The 27,464-nt window shown below is 36.6% G+C and overlaps 1 protein-coding gene across 14 annotated transcripts in view; it reads right to left on the reverse strand.

The window, feature by feature from the left end:
• DMD (dystrophin) overlaps nt 1–27,464 on the reverse strand; it is a 2,616,526-nt gene that overhangs the window by 1,157,479 nt on the left and 1,431,583 nt on the right. For all 14 annotated transcript variants that reach the window (XM_063804906.1, XM_063804905.1, XM_063804907.1 and 11 more), the window contains one exon: nt 11,186–11,358. In XM_063804906.1, the coding sequence (XP_063660976.1) occupies nt 11,186–11,358 (173 nt within the window). The remainder of the gene's footprint in view (nt 1–11,185; nt 11,359–27,464) is intronic.

Consider the following 27,464-nt stretch of genomic DNA (forward strand, 5'->3'; position numbering starts at 1 on the left):
GAGGACTAGGGTGGCATGTGACCTAGGGAGACACCAGCTGGCATGGCTAAGGGAGTGCTTGCACCATTCCTCCCCCACCTCAAGCAGTGCAGCCCACAGTAACAAAAGTGACTCCTTACTTTTGCTTAAGGAGAGGAGAGTGAAAAGTAAAGAGGATTCTGTCTTGCATCTTGGATACCAGCTTAGTCACAGTAGGATAGGGCACTGGACAGTGTTGTGAGGACCCATTTCTAGGCTCAGCTCCTGGACAACACTCTCCAATCAAAAGAGATACAGTGTCTCGACCAGGCATGGTGGCTCACGCCTGTAATCCTAGCACTTTGGGAGGCCGAAGTAGGTGGATCACTTGAGGTCAGGAGTTCGAGACCAGCCTGGCCAACATCATGAAACCCCATCTCTACTAAAAATACAAAAATTAGCCACGCATGATGGTGGGTGACTGTAATCTCAGCCTCCTGGGGGGCTAAGGCACAAGAATCTCTTGAACCCAGGAGGCGGAGGTTGCAGCGAACTGAGATCCTGTCACAGCACTCCAGCCTGGGCAACAGAGTGAGATGCTGTCTCAAGAAAGAAAAGAAAAGAAAGAAAGATAGAAAAAAAGAGAGAGAGAAGAAAAGAAAAGAAAAATAGATACAGTGTCTGAATGGATGAAAAAATAAGACCCAATTTTGTGTTGACCTCAAGAAGCACTCTTCACCTATAAAGCTACACACAGACTGGAAATAAAGGGATGGAAAAAGATATTCCATGCCAATGGAAACCCAAACATAGCTGGAGTAGCTATACTTATATCAGACAAAATCGATATCAGGACAAAAACTGTAAGAAGAGACAAAGAAGGTCATTATATAATGACAAAAGGGTCAATTCAGCAACGGGATATAACAATTATATAGGCACTCAACACTGGAGTACATATATATAAAGCAAATATATATACAACACTGGAGTACAGATATATAAAGCAAATATTATTCGAGCTCAGGAGAGAGATAGACCTCAATACAATAACAGCAGGAGCCTTCAACAACCCCACTTTCAACACTGGGCAGATCTCCCAGACAGAAGCTCAACCAAAGTAACATTGGACTTAATCTGCACTATAGAATAAATGGATCTAATATTTATGGGACATTTAATTCAATGAGTGTAGAATACACATTCTTCTCCTCAGCACACAGATTATTATCAAAGATAGACCACATAGTAGGTCACAAAACCAGTCTTAAAAATTCATTAAAAATGAAATAATATCAAGCATCTTCTCTGACCACAATGGAATAAGACTAGAAATCAACAATGAGGAATTTTGGAAGCTATACAAACACATGGAAGTTAAACAATATGCTACTAAATGACCACTGGGTCTATGAAGAAATTAAGAAGGAAATTGAAAAATGTCTTTAAAAAATGAAAGAAACACCACATACCAAAACCTATGGGATACAGCAAAACTAGTACTAAGAGAGAAATTTACAGCTGTAGGTGCTTCTATCAAAAAAGAAAAAAACTTCAAATAAATCACCTAACAATGCAACTTAAAGACCTAGACAAGCAAGAGCAAATCGAACCCAAAATTAGTGGAAGAAAGAAATAATAAAGATCAGAGCAGAAATAAATGACTTTGTAATAAAGAAAACATACAAAAAGTTAACAAAACGAAAAGTTGGTTTATTGAAAAGGTAAACAAAATTGACAAATCTTGAGCCAGAATAATGAAGAAAAAAGGGAGAAGACCCAAATAAGTAAAATCAGAAATGAGAAAGGAGATATTACAATTAATACCAGATAAATTCAAAGGCTCATTAGTGGCTACTATGAGCAACTATATGCCAACAAATTGAAAAATCTAGAGGTAATGGATAAATTCCTAGACACATACAACTTACCAAGATTAAACCATAAAGAAATCCAAAACCTGAACGGACCAGTAACGAGTAACACAACTGAAGCCTTAGTAAACTCTCCCAGTAAAGAAAAGCTTGGGACCCGATGGCTGCACTGCTGAACTCTACCATGTGATAAATATTGATGCAAAATTGATGCAAAAAATATTGATGCAAAATTGATGCAGAGTGAACAGGCAACCTACAAAATGGGAGAAAATTTTCGCAACCTACTCATCTGACAAAGGGCTAATATCCAGAATCTACAATGAACTCAAACAAATGTACAAGAAAAAAACAAACAACCCCATCAAAAAGTGGGTGAAGGACATGAACAGACACTTCTCAAAAGAAGACATTTATGCAGCCAAAAAAACACATGAAAAAATGCTCACCATCACTGGCCATCAGAGAAATGCAAATCAAAATGGATTAAAGACTAAAATCTAAGACCTCAAACTATGAAACTACTACAAGGAAACATTGGAGAAACTCTCCAGGATATTTGTCTGGGTAAAACAAATTTTGAGTAATATCCTATAAGCACAGGCAACAAAAGCAAAAATAGACAGATGGGATCACATCAAGTTAAAAAGCTCCTCCGCAGTGAAACAATCAAAAAAGTGAAGAGACAACCAACAGAAAGGGAGAAAATATTTGCAAATTACCCATCTCACAAGGGATTAATAACCAGAATATATAAGGAGTTAAAACAACTCTATAGGAAAAAGTCTAATAATTAGATCAGAAAATAGACAAAAGATTCGAATAGGCATTTCTCAAAAGAAGACATACAAACGGCAAACAGATGTATCAAAATATGCTCAGCATCACTAATCATCAGAGAAATGCAAAGCAAAACTACAATGGGGTATTCTCTCACCCAAATTAAAATGACATATCCAAAAGACAGGCAATTACAAATGCTGGAGAGAGTGTGAAGAAAAGGGGACTCCTGTACACTGTTGGTAGGAATGTAAATTAGTACAACCAAAATGGAGAATAGTTTGGAGGTTCCTCAAAAACTAAAAACAGGGCTACCATATGATCCAGCAATCCCACTGCTGGGTATATATCCAAAAGAAAGCAAATCAGTATATCAAAGAGATATCTGTAGTCCCATGTTTTTTGAAGCACTGTTCATAATAGCCAAGATTTGGAAGCAAACTAAGCGTCCATCAACAGATGAATGGACAAAGAAAATGTGATACATATACATAATAGAGTACTATTCAGCCATAAAAAGAATGAGATCCTGTCATTTGCAACATCATGGATGGAACTGGAGGTCATTGTTTTAAACGAAATAAGCCAGGCACAGAAAGACAAACATCACACGTTCTCACTTATTTGTGGGAGGTAAAAATCAAAACAATTGAACACATGGAGATAGAGAGTGGAAGGATGGTTACCAGAGGCTGTGAAGGGTAGGGAGGGGGTTCAGGGGGAGGTTGAAATGGTTAATTGGTACAAAAAATAGTTAGAAAGAATGAACACCACCTACTATTTGCTAGCACAACAGGGTGACTATAGTCAAAACAATTTAATTGTACATTTTTAAATAACTAAAAAAATACAATTTTACTGTTTGTAACACAAAGAATAATTGCTTGAGGGGATGAACATCCCATTTTCCATGATACTTGCATGCCTATATCAAAACATCTCATGTACCCCATATATATATGTACCCCACATATATACACATATATATGTACCCCACATATATACACATATATATGTGTACCCCATATATACACATATATATGTGTACCCCATATATACACATATATATGTGTACCCCATATATATGTACCCCACATGTATATGTACCCCATATATATATGTACCCCACATATATACACTATGTGTGTATATACATAGTAAATATATTTATATGTAGTATATGTTTATATATAGTATATATTTATATATGTGTGTTTATATATACAGTATATATATATATATATATATATATATACTGTGTACCCACAAACGTTAAAAATAACATTTAAAGATAAAAAATTTTGAAAAGTGGAACATAAATAGAAATTTGTACTTCTCCGTCTGTCTACTGTATCTTCTTCTGCATTGTCCCCATGACTGAATCCACGGGATTCCTTTCTTCCAGTCAGTAAAACAGTGGCCATGGAATAGGATATGAACAATTTTCTTAAGTTCAGGACTTGCTTATTTTTTACCCCTTACTTCCTAATTCTACCAAGCTCAGAAACCAACAGTAAGTATTTTGTATTGGCACATATACCTATACCTGGGTTGTGGAATGAAGATCCAGTCTTGCATAAAAATCTTCAAATATGGTAGAGATTAATTCTAAGACTGCAGTGATAATCCTTCCTGAGTTGTCAGCATCCTGTATGTGCTTATCATGTATCTTCCCAACTACATATGGCATTGTGACAAATAGAAGAGGCTGCTAATGCTGCTATAGCTGAATGTCTCATTTAGGAACAAACAATTCTGGAAAAGCTCCCAGATTATGCATCTGTCCCTCTAGCTTCCACTTTAAAAGATAAAATTCTATAGTGATAACGTGAGGATTAGTATACTATTCTTTCCTTATATGGGTAATGTGAGGTTATTTCCTTACCTTGACATGAAAGAAAAATATTTATTGAATGTCTCAGTAGAAAGATTACAACTGAGATAGCAAATTCTTATCAGAAACTTACATTAGGAATGGGCTTGCAGAATTGCATGCTCATTCCCTACTGTCTGAATACAGAGATGATTAGGGACTTTCTCTTCGAATCTGATTTATTTGGTTTCTACTCCTGTTTTCTCTCCTTTCGTTTCTTTCATTGTCTCATTTTTCTTCATGTAGCACAAATGGCAGCCAGAGCCTGTGAGTGCTTTAATGCTGCAGGCTTACTGCTATGAGAACTGAACAATGGAGAAATCCCTGGGGAAGCAGCTTCCAACTGTCCCACCCTCAGCATCCTAATGACCTGTGGAACTATGGTTCCAGAATGGTGGTGATAAATTTGGAAAATACTTTCTCTAAAGCAGTAGTGCCCAAATATTTATCTGACAGGCTGTACTGGGCAATTATAAAATGTTCAGGGGTCCATGGTGAAATGCCAAAAATAGAACAATGCGGTATGCTTTTGCTAAAGCTACACCTTCTTTATTAAAACAATTATGATTTATGTCCCTCCTGTACTTAAAGTACATATTTATTATTTTTAAAATATAAGTATAAATTTTAGTTCAGTCCAGCATTCACACAGAAATGTGCACACATCACAATGTATGGTTCCATAAACTTCCCTAAAGGAAACACATCAATGCAAGCAGCATCCAGATCAAGAAACGAAACATTACCCAGTCCCTAGAAGCCTGCTTCAGCCCTTGTTAATCACAACTCACAAAGGTAACTCCTATCTGACCTCTAAACTCCAAAGTGCCTAATTTTTTAGTTTCATATAATAGATTCATACAGCAAGTGTTCTCTTATTTCTGACTTTGTACAACACTGTGTTCATATTTTATTTTTCAACATTTCATTTATTTTATGAAATATTATTAATAAGAACATTTGATTAATTAAATGCCCTTATACTGCTTTCTCTAATTTTTTTAGAGGTTTCTTTTTTGCTATAGAAATGTAATAATATAGAAATAAATACTCTTAGTCTCATGTCTATTTTACATCATATCTAAAGCTCAGAACCATCTTGAATTTAACTACTTATATGGGTGGGTAATTCAACCTAACATATCTGACTAAGTAGAATTCCAAGAAGGAAATACTGATTTTAAAACATTACTTTCTTGATGTTTGACAGGGACCTTGCTGTTACACAATAATGCCATCTTATGGCTGTACAGCAATTTGTAGTCTAGAAACTGCTTTCATTTTGATGATATCATTTGAACTGTTCTATCCTCTTAGTCTTTGGGAAGTCATTTTCTAAAAGTGGGAAACATTCACTAATGGCTTACAGGATAGTAAAGATGGTATCAGAAAGAAACTAACGACACCAGAGTATAGCATCTGACATTTAGTAGGCCCTTCTTAAGTGTTCATTGAAAGAAGAAAAGAGCTTTGTTTCTCTAATCCCAGATAGATCTTATGTAAATTCTTTGTTTTTACATGTTTCCTATAGGTATATTTTATAAGCAGTTACCCACCCAAAAATCAATGAAAACTGAATTTAGCAGTAATATTAATTTCCCAAAAAGTTAACTAGTAATCTTACATATAGGCATATCTATCCATACGTTCATGGTGCTTGTGGATTTACTGTTGACTGTGTTGACTGTTTGTGAACAATCAGAATGTCCGTGAAAATAAGGCTTTTAATACTTTGATGATGTGTAACTTGTTGAGATACATGTTGAAATTCTATTTGCTGAAAGACAATGTATGGAAGCAGGTATGTTAGATAATGAATGAGCAGTCATAAATTAGTCTGGCTTTTTAAATATCTTCCTGTTCTCATCTAAAGAGTAATGTCTGTTTTACTTTATGACATTTAATAGAGATGACTGAACGAGAAATACGCAGATGTACTATTTAGTATGTGCTTAGGCAAGTCACATAACATCTTTGAAAGATAGTTTTCTCCCTTATAAAATAATGAAGCAGGGCAAAACCACTAAGGCATTTTCTAGCTGTAAAACAATCCTGTTATAAATTATTAACTATCTCTAATAATTTGAATTATGGTTCAGCAAATATTAACATCTCTCCCCCCTTCCACTGTAGGAAGAGTCTACTTTCTCATTCTATTGACATCAGATTTGGCAACGTAATTTGCTTTGGCCAATCAAATGTCAGTGAACTTCACAGGAGCAGAGGCCATGAGTGTTCTTGGGAGGTTTAGGTTTATACTTTGGTGACTGGTCATGAAAACATGTCACTGACCCTTCATCTTAGGTCCAGAGCAAAGACATATATAGCAGACCTTAACCCAACATGCATCATGGAACCTAGCTCTACTAACCCACATCTTGAAGCAGAGCTTCCTGGCCAAGCCCAGCTGAGTCAGTCAAGGTACAAGTAACCTAAACAGCCAGAAATGCCTGTTGTTTTCAGTCAGCAAGTTCTAGGGTGATATGTGTCACAGCATTATTGCAGTCATAGCTAATATTACCATACATGTACCATTTAAGAAAAATACCAATATAGCCCTTCTTACTAGCTCAAATTTATTTTGATTTAACCCAAGTTGGCTTACTAAAAAATTCAGCAGATTTTTGTTGAGAACACCACATGAAGGCTATACTGAACATTTGTGTATTCAGGAATGCATAGCTTCTAAATCTCTCCAAGGATTCAAGAATCTACCATTGTATGGGACTCAGTAGGACACGAGGCGTTGACTGCCACTACAATGAAGAACAAATTCAGCTATTTATTTTCCCTGGTCTCTGGCAATAAGAACCTAGTTCTGTGGCCTAAACCTGTATTATAACAGCAGTCATCAATTTATGGCCAATCAGCAATTCCAGCCTGCCATCTGCCTTGGTAAATAAAGTTTTATTTGAACACAACATGTCCATCCATTTATATATTATATATGGTTTTTTTCACCCTAAAACAGCAGAGTTGAGTAGTTGTGACAGAGACTACATGACCTGCAGGGACAAAAATATCAACTAACTGCCCCTTTACAGAAAAAAAATCCATCCTCTGACTATCAGATACTTCTGCCAGAGACCCTAGTTGTAGAATGAGCGACACACAACAAGAATAAATAATTTAGATACGTTTTTTTTGCAGTGACGATAGCAAGCAATGTCCAGTGCAATGGTGCTCCTGGTAAAGCAATGGACTCTGCCATGACAGCAAAATAATTCAGATTTAACTCATAGCTTGATAGTAGATATATTCTGGATGCCTAGCCTGCTCTTCCTTTATAGTTTCTGCCCATTGTTAAACCTAGCTCTCAGGCTTTCCTATTGATTCCATGAGGTATCTGATACCCTTCTAGTAATTTATATAATTCTACCTAAAGTAACTAGAGTCACTTTCTGTTAGTTGTAACTCAGAACCTTGAATGGTCTATAGACCTTGACTTATTCCTAATTCTTAGTAAGATAGTTTCATTCCATTCCCCAGGGATCTTGTTCTTGCCCTCTTGTACAGCTCCAGTCTATCAACCCTTATTTTACTGGCTGGTTGTCCCTTTTCTCTCCAAGACTGTGAAGCTCTTCAAAGCAGGGACTGAGTCTAATTCTTCTCTCTGTAGTTCTCAGGGAAATTTGAAAGCATGTAAGAATGAATTAACAGATGTCATGACTATCAGAACCATAAGATCACCATTTTCATCATCAAAATTGCCAACCTTAACTGAGCCATTATCGTGTTTAAGCAATCCACTAAGCTCCCCACATATATTGTGTCAGATAATCCTCATAACAACCCTGTGACATAGACACTATTCTTATCCTATTTTATACATAAGAAACGTATGGAGCAGAAGATTTAAGAGACTTGCTCAAGGGCACATAGATAGCAGCAAGGCCAGAATTCCAAAACGGGTTGGAACTCTAGAGCCTGTGCTTATAAGCAATTACTTAAAACAGTTTGTATCTGAGATGGTACTAAAAGTCACAGGAAATTTAACAGCTCCTGACCAATTCCTATAGAATGTCAATGGAAGTACAATTTCAACCTCTGGATAAGGACAGGGTGGATCTATTGGGGTTAGAGAAACTCTATCCTTTGTCAAAACCAGAAAAGTCCTCAGAGTTGGGGTGAGATTTCAGCGACCCTCTCTGTGGAATGGCATTAGTGTTTCTGTTTAAGTCTAGGGTGAAGGTAAACTGAAAGGGAAATGTCCATATGAACCAGTGAGAAGGGAATAACTGGATCATTTGCCAAAAATTACTTATGAGTAAAGTGGAGGAGAAACCTCAAAAAGCAGAAAGCGTTATTTCTACTTTAGTGCAAAACTGGTAGGTGTATATAGAAGCACAGTAATCACTGGCTATCCAAGAAACCTCAACCGTCCTTAGGGGATGGTGTGGGTGGCCTAGAATGCTTGGAGAAAACACTGACTATAAGAAGACAAACCAGAGGGGGAAGAACTTCCCAAGAGTGGAATGAACATCCCAAAAGATGGTAATGAAACTGACATCATTGGAGTAGCCTGCAGAGCCTCATAATGACTCAATGTGAAATGCTGGGAGAAAGTACACCATGGTGGCGATATAAGTTTATTCAAATATTTTTGTTAATTTATTTTAGAGAGAGTCTGTTACTCAGGCTGGAGTACAGTGGCACAATCATGGCTCGTGGCAGCCTTGAATTCCTGGGCTCAAGTGACCCTCCTGCCTCAGCCTCCCAAAGCACTGGGATTACAGGCATGAGCCACCATTTTGTAAGTTTAAGTTTGTATTTGTAGCATATACACAGAGTGGCTGAGTTTCTTTGCCTTTATCAAGCCTGGCTTTGGATACTGTGGGACCAGCTATTTTCAAGGAAGTTGAGATAAATCTGTTTTTTTGTTTTGTTTTGTTTGAGACGGAGCCTTGCTCTGTCACCCAGGCTGGAATGCAGTGGTGGATTTGGGCTCACTGCAGCCTCTGCCTCCTGGGTTCAAGGGATTCTCCTGCCTCAGCCTCCCAAGTAGCTGGGACTACAAGCGCATGCCACCACGCACAGGTCATTTTTGTATTTTTAATGGAGACAAGGTTTCACCATGTTGGCCAGGCTTGTCTCGGACTCCTGACCTCAAATGATGTGCCCGCCTTGGACTCCCAAAGTGCTGGGATTACAGACATGAGCCACCGCACCTGCCCTGGAAGGTGCAGTGAGATAAATCTGGTAGACTATCCAAAGGGGAAATATTCTCAGGTTTCTGAGAGGAGGCTTGAGTCCAGACACATTGAACACCCACTTTGTGCTCAGCACTATATCAGTCCTGAGCATATAACACAAATAAAACATAGCCCTTTTCTATAAGGAGCTTGTGTGGGAGGCAGAAAAGTAAACAAACTGATTACTATGTGTTAGGTTTTAGGAGCAGGCACATCAGATCATATATTCTACAGGGTAGCCACCAAGTCTGGAAAATTTACAAATACATAAATGATTTATTGATATTAAATTACACTAAATGATGAAACAATATCCAAGTTTCCAGATGTTAGGAGCAACTAATAGTTTTAGGATTTCTAGAAAAAGACAACATCTGAAGTGAGACCTGAAGAACAGGCAGGTCAGAGGGAGCACAAAACACTCGGGCATCTGCAAATTGATTTAATATGGCTAGAACATAATTGGAGGGGCTTGCTATAGGGCAGGCACGAAGAAATAAACAGTGAGGCTGACCAGATAATTTTGCACAATTAAGGAGTCAGGGTTTCATTCTCAAGGGAATGAGATTATAGTACCAAAGCTCTTACACTTTAGAAAAATGATGGCCACTGAAAGATCATTGAGAACAAAGTGGAGATAATCACTTGAGACAACTGAGATTAATGCTAGAAATCTCTCTTTAGGTGCCTGATGTAGTAAACCAAGAACTAAAATAGGAGTAAAGATGGTTAGAAATGGACAGATGTAAGAGATACCACGGAGGTTCCCTATAATTATTAGACGAATGATTTGATTTCCTCTGAGAATAATTAAGAAGCCTACCTTGAGGATAAAGACTTCTGAAATGAATCACTTTAAGCTGTTAGAGAACTTTATTACTTTTAATCTAAAAATGTAAAAGAAAGAGTAATCCACTTCTTGTGGTGTGAAGCTAAATAATGTGATTGAATTTCTGCCCCCCCCAATTAAGTCAACAGCTAAATATTTCAATTAAGATAAAAAGAAACATGATTTTAAATCAACTTAACAAATTCCCCATGGCAAAAAAAATGTGGGGGAGGGTAATGCAAAGTGTAAAGTGTCACCCTCCAAAATATAAACAAATGAAAATCAATTTTTTATTGATAGGTAGTATTTTAAACATGTTAATCTAATTATCAAACTCCTATAAATTTGTAGATACAGATTTGACTAAAGATAAATATGTTATATCGAACAACTGTTTATAGCACCTCAATGCCCCAATCTGATTTACGATTACCTGAAATTTTAGAAGATATAATGCTTCAACATAACGCTAAATTTAATACTGAATAATTTCTACAGTTCAGCTCATTTGTCTGAATTGTTCATCATTATTTGTTCTCATTTTACTTACCATTTTTCAATGAGAGTGATACTTCTTTTTCCCTGTCTTTTTTCCATGGAGGGTACTGAAATAAATTCTACAGTTCCCTGAAAACAAATCATTTCTGCAAGTATCAAGAAAAATATATGTGTTACCTACCCTTGTCGGTCCTTGTACATTTTGTTAACTTTTTCCCATTGGAAATCAAGCTGGGAGAGAGCTTCCTGTAGCTTCACCCTTTCCACAGGCGTTGCACTTTGCAATGCTGCTGTCTTCTTGCTATGAATAATGTCAATCCGACCTGAGCTTTGTTGTAGACTATCTTTTATATTCTGTAATATAAAAATTTTAAAACAAGTAAAAAATGAATTAGCTGTCTATAGAAAGAGAAAAATATATATATACAAATCCCAAAGGTAGCAAATGGTGTTGCAATTCTTAACTATTGACTTTTTAAAGTTAATAACCATGAAGTCCAGTGACTTTGACATGTTCAGATTCAATAGGTAAATCACAGACCTCATTCTAAGAGAGTGGATCGCTCCCTACATCTTAAAACTGCCTTCATTTGGCTTCTGTATCCTGACCTCTTCTGGTTTCCTTTGCTGGATCCTTCTCATCCTGATGTTAATATTAGAGTGCTCTGACTCAGTATTTGCACTTCTTTTCTTCTCTGTCCATAATCCATCCCATTTGTTCCCATAATTTTAAATATCCTATATAAGACAATGACACCCAAATGTGTATCTCAAGCCCGGACATCTCCTCCGAACTCCAGTCTAACAAATGCTAATTTCTCAACACTTGGAGGTCTCACGAGACTTTCAAACTTAATATGACGCAAACAAAATTCTGAACTGCATTTCCTAATCCTTCTGCTCCCATAGATTCCCTCATTTCAGTAAATGGCAATTACTGATTTCAATTGAATTATAGTAATTCAATTAACAATTACTCAGATTGACAACTTTGGAGCCATCCTTAATTTTTTCAGTCTCCAGTATTCAAATTATTGGGCAACTGTTTTGGCTTGACTTTCAGGACATATCCAGAATTTGACTGCTTCTCACTACCTTTCTTGCTACAGATCTGATAGAAGCTATTATTGTCTCTCATCTGGGTTATAGAACTACCTATCTAAATGGTCCTCTTGCTTCCAGTCTTTCCCCCCTACTGGATAATTCTCCACACAAGAGCCGAAAAGATTCTTTTAAAACATAATTGGGATCATATCACTCCTCTGCTCAAAATCTTCCGGTGGCTCTTCATCACAGAGTTCAATCACAGCCAATTTCAACAGCCTACATGAAAAATAATTATTCTTGCTACACTTTATACAAATAATCAGGCCAAGTATAATACAGCAAATCAGTCCTATGATGATCCGTCTTTAGTAAAAATGGGAGACTGGAGAGAGAAAAAAATTATGTTTTAAGAACTATGGTACACCTGTTATTAGTCTCGTCAGCTGTTTTTGAGTTTTTTCCTGCAATATAGACTGATCCTGCTTATTCCTGTGAACCTGTCAGTGATCTCTGACTGCACCTCAGAAGAAACAAGAAGGATGGGTAATACAAAAACCGGGATCAGTATTCTAATTCTGGACATGTATTGGAATCAGCTAGCAACCCCACATCACTTTGGTTCCAACAGCCGCCCAGTTCACGGAAAGCCTTCTAATTTAGTTTACTTGGGATAAGTATTCTAATTCTGGACATGTATTGGAATCAGCTAGCAACCCCACATCACTTTGGTTCCAACAGCCGCCCAGTTCACGGAAAGCCTTCTAATTTAGTTTACTTGGGATAATTTTACTTATTTTGTTTTACTGTTGTGGAATATATTTGCTGTTGTACTTTTTGTATAGGAATGCAGAATAAGCTTACTCAATGTTTTCTTAGATTGAAAACTTACTAATCTTCCAGATATCACCATTTATCCGTTATGAATGGCCCTCACCAAGCTGATGCTTGCTGACTGAGCTCCTCTCTACCCTGAATACAAGAGACCCTAATAGTTAGGCAGAAATATCATCACCCATATTCAGCCTGAAGAAGTTACAGAAGATGTATTACCCTTCTACTACTTAATCCTAAGGGTACCTCTACTACCCTTAGGATTAAGGGTTCCCTTGTAAAAGAAAGAGGGGAAATATGTCAGAGGCATTCGAACTAGAACAACTCCATCTTGAATAGGCGCTGGGTAAAATAAGGCTGAGACCTACTGGGCTGCATTCCCAGGAGGTTGGGCATTCAAAGTCACAGGATGAGATAAGAGGCCAGAACAAGATACGGGTCACAAAGACCTTGCTGATAAAGCAGGTTGCTGTAAATAAGCTAGTCAAAACCCACCAAAACCAAGATGGCGAAAAAAGTGACCTCTGGTCCTTCTCACTGCTCATTATACACTAATTATAATGCATTAGCAGGCTAAAAGACACTCCTAGCAGTGCCATGACAGGTTACAAATGCATGGCAATGTCAAGAAGTTACCCAATATGGTCTAAAATGGGAGAAACCCTCAGTTCTAGGAATTGCTGACTGCTTTTCCCAGAAAACTCATGAATAATCCACCCCTTGTTTAGCATATAATCAAGAAATAACTACAAGTATCCTAAGTCAAGCAGCCCATGCCACTGCACTGCCTATGGAGTGGCCATTCTTTATTCCTTTACTTTCTTAAGAAACTTGCTTTTCCTTTTTTAAAAAAAGCATAATCCACTATGACCTATAAATCCCTACATGACTTGGTTGTATACTACCTACCATTCCAAGCTCATCTCTTCCCAGTCTCTTCATAGTCCACAACACTACACCCTCATTAGGTTTATTGCATTACTTGAGTATAACAACTACATTCTTGCTTCAAGATTTCTGCCCTTGCTGTTCTACCTGCCAAAAATACTTTTCCTAACCCACATTTCTATCAGTGGTTCCCTTACTTCTTTCTCATGTTAAAGGGGCCTTCTCTACTACTCTATTTTAAATAGCATCAGCAATCACTCTTTATTCCTGGCATTACTCTTCCCTTTTCTTTATAGTACTTATTACTAACATTAAAATATATATCAAGTAGCCTGTATATACCACTAGATAGAAATCTATGAGTACAGGAATGTTGTTATCCGTTGGGCTTCCAAAGCTCAAACCTGTGCTTGGCACATGATAGATGGCAAATGCTTTTTTGTTGAATAAATGAATAGATGGTCCCATAAATTTAATCCATAATGTTTTGTTTATATTCTATTTAACGGAAAAATCACAAACCACAAATGGGTTATATGGGAAGAAAGAAAAATCTAAACATATTTATTCTCAAATAAATTTGCTAAAAACTACATTCTGGCTATTCTTCCTAGTATGAATTTTGTTATTTTGATCATCTAAATTATACATAAGGTCCACTGAGCAAAATTTATTGAGTTCTTCCCATGTGTAAGGAGCAATATAGCAGAAACAAAGGTGGGTGAAACACAGTTTAGTTTGCTTTTAAGAAGTTTTAAGTGGGTTTTATTGTAGTAGTAAGAAAGGATATGGTTTGAAGAATTGAAGAAAAAAATCCAAGTATAGAAGCCTTAGCTAGATGAGAAGAAGGAAGAAATGAGTGTTCCAAGTGGTACCAAACATTTTCTAGAAGTTAGAGAAAAAATGTATCCTATATTTGGTCATAGGCTCAGGAAAGAATTCACGAAGAAGGTGCAAATTGCAGTAGACATATCTGAGTAGTAGAAGTGGGAAGAACATTAGAGCTAGTAGGTAACACACACGCAAAGCTAGGTAACAAGCGCAGTCATATTTGGCTGCCTTTTCAGTAACATAGAAGCTTAGGGGAAGATGGGCCATGAAACAGAGGCTGAGGATGTTCAATAATGTGCTTTGAATCTCAACAGAAAATTCTGCCTGTACTTCAGTAGCTAATGGGGAACTATGATTTTTAAAAATTTATCATTATGTAAGATTTCAAATATATATGAAAGTAGGAAAATAATACAAATAGTTCCCATAACCCTATAATCCAGTGCCAACTGTTATGACTCCATGGACAATCCACCCACTCACCTCTTCAACTAGATTATTCTGAAACAAAATGATATATTATTTTATCCATAAATACTTCAGCATTTTTCTCTTGCTGAAATATTCTCTCATGAGAACTCTTTTTTCGGAAACTACATATATAATACCATTAACACACCTACAGTCTTAACAAAAGTCCATTAATTGAATCAAGTACCTAGTTGCTATTCACATTTGAGCTGAAGTGGGAAGGAAGTTTAGGAAAACAGCTCAGCAGAATTCAGTGACTGTGTGTTGGGTGAAGAAGAGGAAGAACCTGAATGACTCTTAGGTATCTGGCCTGGGCATCCACATGATTTGTGGTGTCATTGGGTAACAGGATTTCAGACGGATGAAGAGGTTCCATGGTTACATGCTTGTGTATGTGTGCATAAGTGATCAGTTCAATTTTGGACATGGTCATTCTGAAAAGCCTTTGAGGCATCAAAATGTAGATGTTCCAGAGGCAGTTGAAATCAGATTTTGAGAAGAGGAGTAAGATGGCAGGGATTGCTGAGCCATACATATTTTCACATTTGGATACATGGACTAGACTTTCTGAGCAAAGAGTTGTGGTAACTGTCTTAAAGGATGACTGAATGGCAAGCGTACCTTGGAGTTTAGTGCATTGCTCTGGAGAGATTTAAAAACTTTTATCTCCAAGAGCCTTTTGATTACATTTCAACTTATATTCAAAAAATAATAGACCTAGATCATTGGTTTATAGCCCAGAGCAAAGTCTCTGTCTTTCTGTATGTCTGTCTCTCTCGCTTTCTCTCCTTCTGATACATCAGGTGCTATATATAATCTCTGAGATCCACAATTCCGGGGTTTCTCTCCTGTACTACAACCCCTGCACTCACAGATAAACATCTTGCCCTGAGATGCTTGTGAGTAATTAATGATGTATTCTCTCATCCAGAGATCTTATGTTTCCTGACTAGATAAATATAAATTTTAACAAATATCAACAAAGGGAATATTCTTTTTTTTTTTTTTTTTTTTTTTTTGAGATGGAGTCTAGCTCTGTCACCCAGGCTGGAGTGCAGTGGCGTGATCTAGGCTCACTGCAAGCTCCGCCTCCCGGGTTTACTTACACCATTCTCCTGCCTCAGCCTCCTCCCGAGTAGCTGGGACTACAGGCGCCCACCACCACGCCTGGCTAATTTTTTGTATTTTTAGTAGAGACGGGGTTTCGCCGTGTTAGCCAGGATGGTCTCGATCTCCTGACTTCGTGATCCACCTGCCTCAGCCTCCCAAAACAAAGGGAATATTCTTGCCTATTTTCAGTCAAAATTAGGAAGGATTTTAATCATTTGTAAGGTGGAGACTGGGTTAGATAGGGAGTCACTGCTGCTGATCGTACAGCTTTCCAGATGACGGGCTCTGAAGAAAACTTCACAATCAGAGAGGGAAACAGGAAAGAAGTTAACAATAAAACTTAGAGGGTTTTCTGCCTTATTCTAAGATTTCATGTTTGTGGTCCACGAGGACTTGCCTTGAGCACGAACTAAGCTGAAGAGGCAGGTGAGACTACAGATAATGTCAGTTGTAAAAGGTAAAAGCCAATGCTTACAATGGGAACCTTAAAAAACGCAACTGTGTTCTCATGTCTTATATATCAGCTCAGCAACAGGATAAGATACAAGGGTTATGGGTGATGTGAGTGAATTTCAGAGAAAGAAGGTGTTTTTAAAATAAAATTTCAAGGCATTCTCTTCAAGTCTATGTACACCTTGTGATGGAAAGCTTTCATTATTTCTTTTGTTTCACACCTCAATTTAACTCTCTGGAAAAAGTACTTATCTGACAGGTCAGGTATTACCATACAAAAGAAAGAACAAGCCAACACAGAAACAATCTGAGAATTTACTTATCTGGAGGAATGCAGGTTAAAACTGTCTTTTAGCAACTTCACATAGAGAATTGATAGTCATTGGAATGTGTGTGATGTTGAATAAGACTAGGGATGGTCAGATTGCTCAGGAAAGGTGTTTAGAGTGAAAAGAGTGAGAAGAAAGGTAGCATAAAGATGAACCTCTGTGGAAAGCATGGGCAGAGGAAGGAGATGAGTATCCCTAAAGAATAATAGTCATCAGACCCAGGAAGAGAACCAGAAGGAGGGAGGGAGTTGTCAACAAGTCAGATGCAGCCAGGACCAGGAGGGAAAAGTCAACTTGGGCAATTTAGGAGGTCATTGGTGATCGTATTGAGAGCAACAACAGCATGTTGGAAGTGGAAAACATAAATGTAGGCAGACCAGACTGTCTTTTGCTGTCATCATCTTTCACTATAAAATAGAAAATAGCTTTGTATGACATTGCAGTATGCTGTATTTGACATCAGAGGCTTGCTTATTGAAGAAAAGTTTAATATTGATAAAAACAAAACTCATAATAAAACAGAAACTGTTGGATACTATGCTCACTGCCTGGGTGATGGGGTCATTCGTATCCCAAATCTCAGCATCAAACAATATATCCATGTAACAAACCTGCACATGTATTCCTGAATCTAAAATATAGTTGAAATTATAATAAAAGAGATACAATGGATGTAATACCTATTATTAATGCCCTAAAAGCCATTGAACTCAAGCGTATCTCTAGTATTATTTCTTTACTTTTATTTACCTGGTAGAATTTTACTACCATCTTCTGATGGCTCCAAGCCTGGAGTCTTGGGTGGAATGTTTAGGGCTATTCCACTAGCCTGATTAGGTCAGGTACCAGAAACATGCACCAACATATCTTCTTGGCTGCTTCTGTTAACTCGCCTGACCTGGGCAGCCTGATTTCACAAGTACTTGATTCAACTCTGAATTCTTTAAGTCACTGACTCCATCATTCTTGCTTGGCTGCCAGTCCAATGGCAAAGATCCATAACTCTGCCAAGTCCTCCACTTGATACCAAGACTCCAGCTGAATGAAAGGCTGATTACTTAAATTCACATTGGGCAACCAATCACGTTTGTTAGTACATAGCAGGCCCAAACCCTTTAAATGCATAGCTGTAAGCACCCATGGAGAAAAACATTCAAGGGAAGAGATAAAGGATCTTCCCCATCAGCATATAAAAGTTATCCAGTTATGGCTTTGATATGGTATGTGTGTGTTTGTGCGTTTGTGTGTGCATGTATACTCTCTGAGGATTTGAGCTTGCAAAGCTTCCTGATTTTAATCTGAGTCTCTGGGGAGCTACCAATTCTTTGGAATGCTGTAGCATTGCTCAGCATCAAGTTATGAACGGTTTTAGCAATGCTGTACAGCATGTTACTAACGCGGGAAAACATTCTATCTTAAAGGAGAAAAGCAAAAAGCAAAAACTGGGGCAGGGGATGTCACACTCCCTGGATATCTAGATAATAGCTCCTTGGTGCATTCTCAGAGAATGCTGTCAAAATTGGCTGGAGTCCAGGAAATACATCCTTTTTAAAGTCCCTGCACATATTCGTGTCCTCAAGGCACTGCACACAGAAAAATAGTATGTGCACCAAAGAAAATGTTGTAGCACTTTCCATAGTTTAAAGTCAGAGATGAGATCTCTGATAGTATTTTACTATTTTAGTTTGTCTAGAAATAAGTGATCTTTATAGTTTCTGACCCTCTAAAAATGAAGCCATAGTCCCTTGTAGTTGCTATGGCGATATAAACATCCCTAGAATCACTATAGAATATAGCATTTCTATTTCTCTCCCTGAATAGTTCCTTATCTTATCTGAAAATATGATGTCAAAATGATAAAGTACCAACTTTTTAGTCAAATCCCTTCTTAATTTTGACATGCCCCTGTGAATTGACCACTTCACTATTCCACTGAAATTCTGTAAGATGTTTATTTTTAGCCACTCTTTCTGCAAAAGGAAATTCTAAATATACACACAAATGAAATTTTAATTTCTGAAAGGCATCTGTACATGAATTTATACAACTCGAGTCCTTAATATTTTAAAATAGGATATTTGCATCTCTGATTCACAGTCTCCAATAAGTTAAAGAAGACCCTGATTATACACTGTGAATAGAGAAAAATTAGATAGCACAGTAACTTTTACAACTGGCAGATGAAATCCAGATACCTAAAGTAAGGAAAAGCAGAAATCTATAAGCCATGTGGCTTCAATTCATTTATTTGAAAAGCTTATTGTTTAAGTAAGTGTTTATTGATAACAGACATAATATCAGCCTCAAATTTGAGATATGAAAATAAAGACTTTAAAATGTGAGTCTCTCCCTTAAGAAGATAATCGGTTTTTAAAGGAGACACATACAGAAATAATTTGAACATAAAAATGCTTTGTTTATTCAAGTGTTGTGGAGTATGTGTCTTTAACAGGATAAAAGGAGAAACCAGAGAATACAGAAAATTTATCTACGAAACAAACAAGGGACCTATTTGCCAACTAATCAGTTTAAGATAAAGGTATGAAGCAACCCTTAACTATGCTCCATTCTTTACCATAAGGGATAGACTTCTACTGTTTAGTTTTTCTTCCATTTAACGTAAAGTGACAACTACTCCCTTGCTGTCAGAGATTTTCATTACAGAGCCTGCCTTTACAATCTAAATGGTAAACTTATGTGTATAAATGTCAAAGTAGATATTGCAGAACCTGAAGAGAACTAGAGTAGGGGAGAGTAATATCTGACAAATTGAACTTACTGTTAATCACTTTTGATGAAAGTAAACTTAAAATAATTTACTGAAGTTTTAAATATATTTTTGTACCTATAGCAAAGCTCGTTGCTTCCCGAATACTGTGAAAAGTGCCAAAGTTCTATTATTTAAAATAGCAGCCGGGCGCGGTGGCTCACGCCTGTAATCCCAGCACTTTGGGAGGCCGAGGTAGGTGGATCACTTTAGGACAGGAGTTCGAGACCAGCCTGACCAACATGTGAAACCCTGTCTCTACTAAAAATACAAACATTCACCAGGTGTGGCGGTGGGCGCCTGTAATCCCAGCTACTTGGGAGGCTAAGGTAGGAGAATCACTTGACCCCAGGAAGCGGAGGTTGCAGTGAGCCGAGACTGTGCCACTGCACTCCAGCCTGGGCAACAAGAGTGAAACTCTGTCTCAATAAACAATTAAACAAACAAACAAACATCACTTCCTCTGTCCCGTCTCTGTGGTCATTCAATTCAGCCATTTCTTCATCTTCAACATCCAATTACTAAATAAGGATGTCTATAATTTACAAGTGTCTTTGCTCCCTTATTTCATACCTAGAAATAAGCTCACATATACCTTCACAAATCTACAACTCTTTCCAAGATTTTAAATAATATGTCCACTGTGGGATGTATATACAAACATTAATTGGCTAATTTGTCTTCTGTTTAAAAGTTTTTCCTCAGTAATAAAATTTTACATCAGAAGTTGTGAGTGTTCTCTCAGTCAAAAATTTCAATTAGAAAAAAGTCTTCAAATGAAATAAAATTTCAAATGTATAAAAGCATAAGTTAAAATATAAGATAATATGAAATTGTTGTTTCAGTGCATTTTCCCCTGAAAATGACTTCAGTATTTCAATGATATTCTGGTTTGAAATATATTGAACTTTATTTTTTAAAAGAAGTGATAAAATTGCTTTCTAACGATTTCTCAGTTTTCATTTCTCTGAAGGACTAACATTAGCAGACAGCTGGAAGCACTTATAATTCACATTTTTAACCATATTTATTTCCTGAAGGAAATTCCTATTCATTCATTTAGTAAAAGCTTCCCCATTTCATCTTTCCCTCCTTGGCAGGATTCAGTACAGTTAGGCACAGTTTTCATCATACAGACCTAGCCACACTAGTTTTAACTAGTAATACTATCTTCTAGGTTTCTCTCTCTGTGTCTGACAGCTACATCTCTGTATTCATTCATTAACTCAAGAAATATTTGTTGAAAACCTACCATGAGACAGTCATATTTTATTTATTTATTTATTTATTTATTTTGGAGACAGAGTCTCACTCTGTCACCCAGGCTGGAGTGCAGTGGCGCAATCTCTGTTCACTGCAACCTCTGCCTCCCGGGTTCAAGCAATTCTCCTGCCTCAGTCTCCCGAGTAGCTTGGATTACAGGCGCCCGCCACCATGCCTGGCTAATTTTTTGTATTTTTAGTAGAGATCGGGTTCCACTACGTTGGCCAGGCTGGTATTGAACTCCTGACCCTGTGGTCACCCGCCTTGGCCTCCCAAAGTGCTGGGATTACAGGCGTGAGCCACCGCGCCCAGCCTGAGACAGTCATATATTATATCTTGGGTATATAGTAGTGATCCAGAAAGCAAAAGCCCCGCTCTCTGGAATCTCACCTTCTACAGGAGAATAAAGTAAACAAATAGAGAAATGACTAAACTATATACTCAGTTAGATAGTGGTTAAGTGCTGAGGAGCAAAACTAAAGCAGGGAAGGAAGAAATGAAGGATGAAGTGGGGGTCAGAATTTTAGGTAAGAGGGGTCAGGGAAGACCTTACCAAGAAGGCAGTTTTTAAGTAAAGAACTGAAGGAAATGCAGAAATTAACCATTTAAAGAAAAATCATGTGAATAATATTCCAGACAGGTAAAGCAAGTATAAGGGCCCTGACACTGGAATGTGGCTGGAGGAGTGGCCAAGGAACATGGAGGAAGTGATTATGGCTGGAGTGTATGAGCTAGCGACTACCAGAGAAATATCAGAGAATGGGGTGGGTAACCCATGAAGGTACTCATGAACATAAGGACTTCCCTGTTTACTTTGAGGGGTATGGGGAGCATTGGGGGTTTCGAACAGAAGCAGAAGGGGGGATATAATCTGACTTTCCATTTAAATAGCTATCTCTGGCTAGTATGTTGACAGTAGAGTCTACGTGGGAGAAGGCAATGAGGGGGAAACTTGTTAAGAGACAACTGCAGTCATCCATGCTGGAGATGATGGTGCTTTGGATCAGAGTGGAGGCAGGGTTGAATTCCGGATACATTGTAAAGGCAGAATCCTTAGGATTTGGTGGCCAATTACATGTGTGTTGGTAGAGAAAGGCCTTAAGGATAACATGAAGAATTTTGGCACAGACAAGTGGAATAATGGAGTTGCCATTAACTATAATGTAGAAAATTGCAGGAGGATAAGGTTAGGGTATAAGATTTTGACATGCTAAATTTAAGATGTTTATTATACTTCTAAGTGAATATATAAAAGGCATATATATGTCATGATTCAGGAGAGAAATCTTGACTAGAGATATAAATTTGAGAGTCACTAGGGGTAATTTATAATCTCTTCCAAACTTGCTCAGAAAATACTGGTGTTTTGCTATATTCCCTTTCCAGACCTCTTTTCTTCCAAACCCAACCCTGTAGACAATCTTAGCCATTTCTATCACTTAAATAAAACTTTGACACAAAGGAATTTTATTTACGGGAGGTGGGAAAGGGGATAAGAAAAATGTCAAGTTGGGAGCATAGATTCACTGCTGCTGGGGCCCAGCAGAGAAGGCACCCAGCAGGAGGAGGGAGTTAGCCCTTTGATGGTTGATTCTGCTTAAGGCTACATCAAGGTGTTTTGGGGATAACAGAAACAGAAGAAGCTAGAAGAAAGTACAGGGAAAAAATTTAAGTCTACAGGTTGGTAGACAGTCAGAGACTCTTGGTTCTGTTGCCATGGTGGGATTATATACACCTTCCAGAAAACCTTTCCTCAACCGATCAGAGTATTTATTTAACTAGATAGAAATATGTATCTGGAAATCCAGTCCACATTTTGCACTAACACAGGAAAATGGGTGATCTAGGATGTTGGGCATCTCCTGAGTGAACGTTAATAATGAGAGTCCTGGTACAGCTACTGAATCAAGGGTATGGTTTCTAAATTGGTCCAGCTATGCTGAACACAAATATCTCCTTACTTATTGTTTTATCTCTTTATTTTTTCTTGTGTCCAATTTATCCTGCCATTTTAAGGATTATCCCTGACCAAAATCCATCCATGATGACATATAGCTTTTTGGACACTTTCAAGCCCATCTTTTAGCCCATCTTTTTTCCAGGAAAAAAACAGAAAAAACTGGATTCACAGTTTTTATCCAACTTGATTTCCTAGTGCTTTGCCAGAAGAGACACTTGAAAGGATAATCAAAGTGAACAACAAAGTGAAGGCTTAATCTCTTTGTTATTCTTCAGACACATCCTTCTGATACAATTTTTTTTTTACCCTTACTGACTTTGTATCTTTAACTTTGAAAACATTTTCTGCATCAAGAAACTGTATAGTGTAGTGCTTAAGAGCAGAAACTCTGGAGCTTGAACATCCAGAGTGGGACTTCGACTACGATATTTAAAAATGATCTCACCTGAGCAAGTCACTTAACTGCTCAGGACCTCGGTTTCTCCATCTGAGTATGGGTATAATAATACAGCCTTCCTTGTAGGGCTGTTATGATGACCATACAAGTTACTCTAAGTGTTTAGAATGTGTCCTGGCACAAAAATAATAACTGTCAGCTATTACATTCAAGATTAGTCCAGATTCCAGTTATATTCACACCTCAAGCTAAGGATTCCTCCTCTATAAAATTCTTCCTAGTTTCTGCTTTTTGTGCTGCTTTCTTCTTTTCATGATTTCAGTTACACTAATGTCTTATATATTTTTGCTTGGATGATGTCCTTAATGTCTTTATTACTCTCTAACTTGTTTGTATAACTATAATATGTATATTCAATAATGTTATCAACTACCAGAGTACAAGGATTATTCCTTAATATTTCTTTCTTATCTTTTAGAATGTTAAGCATAGCACTTGTAGCATTAATAAATATCTGTTGACTTGAAGTAAAAAGTTGAGTTGAACTTGCTTATGAAAATCCAATTTGAATTCAATCATTGAACCTCTAAGATTTGTTACTCTGTTCAACCATTGTAGATAGATATTCAGGTATGGTCAGACGTGAGCTATTCAGGTAATTCCTTGCTTATTCTACTTTACTTTTACAAGACATTAGCTGTTCAACAGTGGAATAGAAGTCCACATGCATTTCCTGGCTGAGTTTCCTTATGGTTTCCTCACAGCACATTAGATATCTAAGAAAAAAGTCCTTTATTCAGAATTACATCTGCCCATTTCTCCAGATGCCACAGAGCATCAACAAAAACAACAAGAACAACAAAAAAACCCTGCACTTTACTGATCCAAGTGTTTCTCAGATAAAATGATTCTAGTCCATCAGCACTAAGTAAATTGAAAACAATTTTACCAGTCCTTTTATGATACGTACATTTTGTGTTAAGTTGTACACATCGCCTAAATCATTTTACAGAAAATCCAAATAGAAAAATTGACTCACATGCATGGCAAAGGGGGTTTTATAGAAGTAAGTACTTTTCTCTTAGTTCAAAATATATGGCATTCTATGATCCCAAATTTCTTAGAGTCAGGATATGCTTTAGTGTTGTGTGACTCAGCAGAGGAGGGCCAGGTAGGTTTTATGGAGGAAAAATTCCAAAGCAATGCAACAATCCAAGAAAACCTCAAAAATTGATGATCACCAATGAATGGAATATGCTTTTTAAAAATTCATGTTATACTTTTTAATTCTATTTAAATATGCAATCATGAGCATCTTATTATTTTGATAAATGAAAATTTAGTATAAATGATTAAGCAACTTCATAGGTAGCTACCATACAGGATAAAATATAATCAAACCTGCAAAAATTAATATTGATGACAGTAAACTATTTTGGTAAAACAGAAAACATATTTGGTAATATTATGCCCGTTTTATAGATAACTAATACTTCTGATGTTGGGGAAATGTGCTTTCCATCATATTGTTTTACACAGTGGACAGAAAAGCAAAATCGCTCTTTCATACAATTGTTCTGTACCCAAATGCATACATCTAAAAAAAAAAAAAAAAGAAAGAAAAGAAATAAACAAAAGGCATGATATGGGAGCAGGAAGCTAACACTCTACTCAATGTTTACCTTTTTGGAAGCTCCATAGATTTCCTTACTGATAACACTATTTAATTTCTGCCTGTGATTTGGCAAATTAAATTTGGGAATTGGTGTCTGTTAATCATACGTGATTTACAACAGAAAGTTCTTGTTTTTTTTCCATCAGGATGTTTAATGATATATATTAATATTCAGAAATAAGCAGACTTGGGTACAAGTCATTGTATTAAACTATAAGATACTGCCAATATTTAAACCTTTTGAAAGACTTGACAATTCATAAGGTTCAATGGAATAACATTATAATTTTAATATGTTCATGGTTACAAATTTAACCAGGAGAAAATAAATACAAACTAACTTTTTTAAATGGCAAAGGAAAGACAACAAAAAATAAACAACAAAAGCAAATTTCAAGACTCCAAAGCAAAAAAGAGAAAAAAACACTACTGATTAAATCATTCTTTGCTTAGAGTTTCAATATTTTTCAATAATTTTTGTCATGGTTCTGAACTCACAATTAGAACAATGGGTTTTAAGTTACTGAAATAGAAATGGAAAAAATAAATCAACACATTTCAAAAAGAAACTAAAGCCCAAAATAAAACAACAATTAAAACCAAGCTAGAAAACAGCATCCTCTTCTTGGTAAAAGTTATGGTACACAGAATCTTGGAATAATTTAGAGTTGCATTTCTGCACCTCAAGATAAATATACAATAAAGTGAGTTATTTGTTTTATACCTTAAATAAATAGAAGAATAAAAAAATTTCTCCTGAATAAGTAACAACTAGCCTTGGAAATACACATGGCCCCCGTCTTATAATGTTTCTACTTAGTGATTTTTCAACTTTAGGGTGGTGAGAAAGTGATATACATTCATTCGAAACCATACTTCAGTATAGTATTCAATAAATTGAATGAGATATTCAACACTTTACTATAAAATAGGTCTTGTGTTCTATGACTTCGCGCAACTGTAGGTTAACATAGGTGTTCAGAGCATGTTTAAGGTAAGCTAGGCTAAACCATGATATTTGGTGGGTTAAGTGTATTGAATGCATTTCCGCATACAAAATTCTCAACTTACAATGGGTTTATCTGGATATAACCCCATCATAAGTCAAGGAACATCTGTACAATAGAAGAATATGATCAAAAGTTTGTAAGATCCTCTAAGGAAGATTTTGTCAAAAGCAAACGTGGCTTAACTTGTATGTATTCTCTTATTTTAAAGTTTTTTTAGCTTTAGAATATTTGCCACATCTGGAAATAACTTTACATATATTTTATGTGGTTAACATTTTATTTACAGTTTTTAATATATAAATATGCAATTTTATAATGTTTAACACATTCTTAAAGGTAATTTGTTTTTAGGATACTTTACGTGGAAATTTATAACTTTCTTAGAATTTGGGATGTTTGATGAAGCAATATGCATTTTACAAACCTTGAAATTTATATAATTATACATTTTAACAGGAATTTTCCTACATAGTCGTACACGATTTCACTGTATCTTCACAACAGTACAGTTGAGTAGGCAGGGGCAGTTATTATCACTGATTTAATTTCAACGTTAAAAAACAGGCCTGAATATGTTATGTTACTTGCCCAAGGGTACAACTATCAACAATCAGGTTAAATCTTTCTAAGCTTTTTAGGTTCCAAAACAGTACTTTGCTAAACTCTCTACTCTACTGCTTATCATAACCACATCATGAAAGCTCACTGATGTGGAAAAATGTTAGTAATGTTTTAATTATATGTGGGTTCCCTGTCACACATTTTCATAAATGATTGTTTTAGATTCAGTATACACAAACCTAGAACAATTTCTTCATGCTTATATGCATATAGATTTGTAGAATGCACATGTCTAGAAGATTTAACTCAGTGAGTTAGGACACAATATAAAAAGAAGTAAATTTGGTTTTCTCTTTTAGTACCAGCACTTATCAACACTGCCCTGTCTTCTTCTATCTCAGAGTCCACACCTGCATGTATCAGACCATCACTCACTAATTCAACAGATGTACATTCAGTACCTTTAAGTGCTAGGTGCTGTTCTAGGAGTTCTAGATACAGTGGTGGAGGAAAAAAACAACAAACAAGATAATAATTTTTCTTCCTGGTGGCTGTGTGTATGTATCACCTTCTTGAAAAATGTAGCACTGCAGTTACATGGGTTATACATATACTTAAATGCATGTATAGTGTTTATAGACTTATAAAACTCTAGGCACTATTGTCGTCATATTTTGGGAAGGTGAAAATAATAGCATAAGCAGTTTTAGGTATCAGAAATGCCTTGAGACACTTTGTAACTTGGTTAACAGAGGAGCACATAACTTTCATTTCTAAGAAAAAAGGATTAGAAAAACCCATTAGTAGCTGTTGTGACAGCAGCCGTTGGGGAGTAGATCTATCTTAAAATTGAAAAAGAGAAATAAG

This window comes from Pan troglodytes, chromosome X (genome assembly GCF_028858775.2).
Source record: "Pan troglodytes isolate AG18354 chromosome X, NHGRI_mPanTro3-v2.0_pri, whole genome shotgun sequence".
Taxonomy (NCBI): Eukaryota; Metazoa; Chordata; class Mammalia; order Primates; family Hominidae; genus Pan; species Pan troglodytes.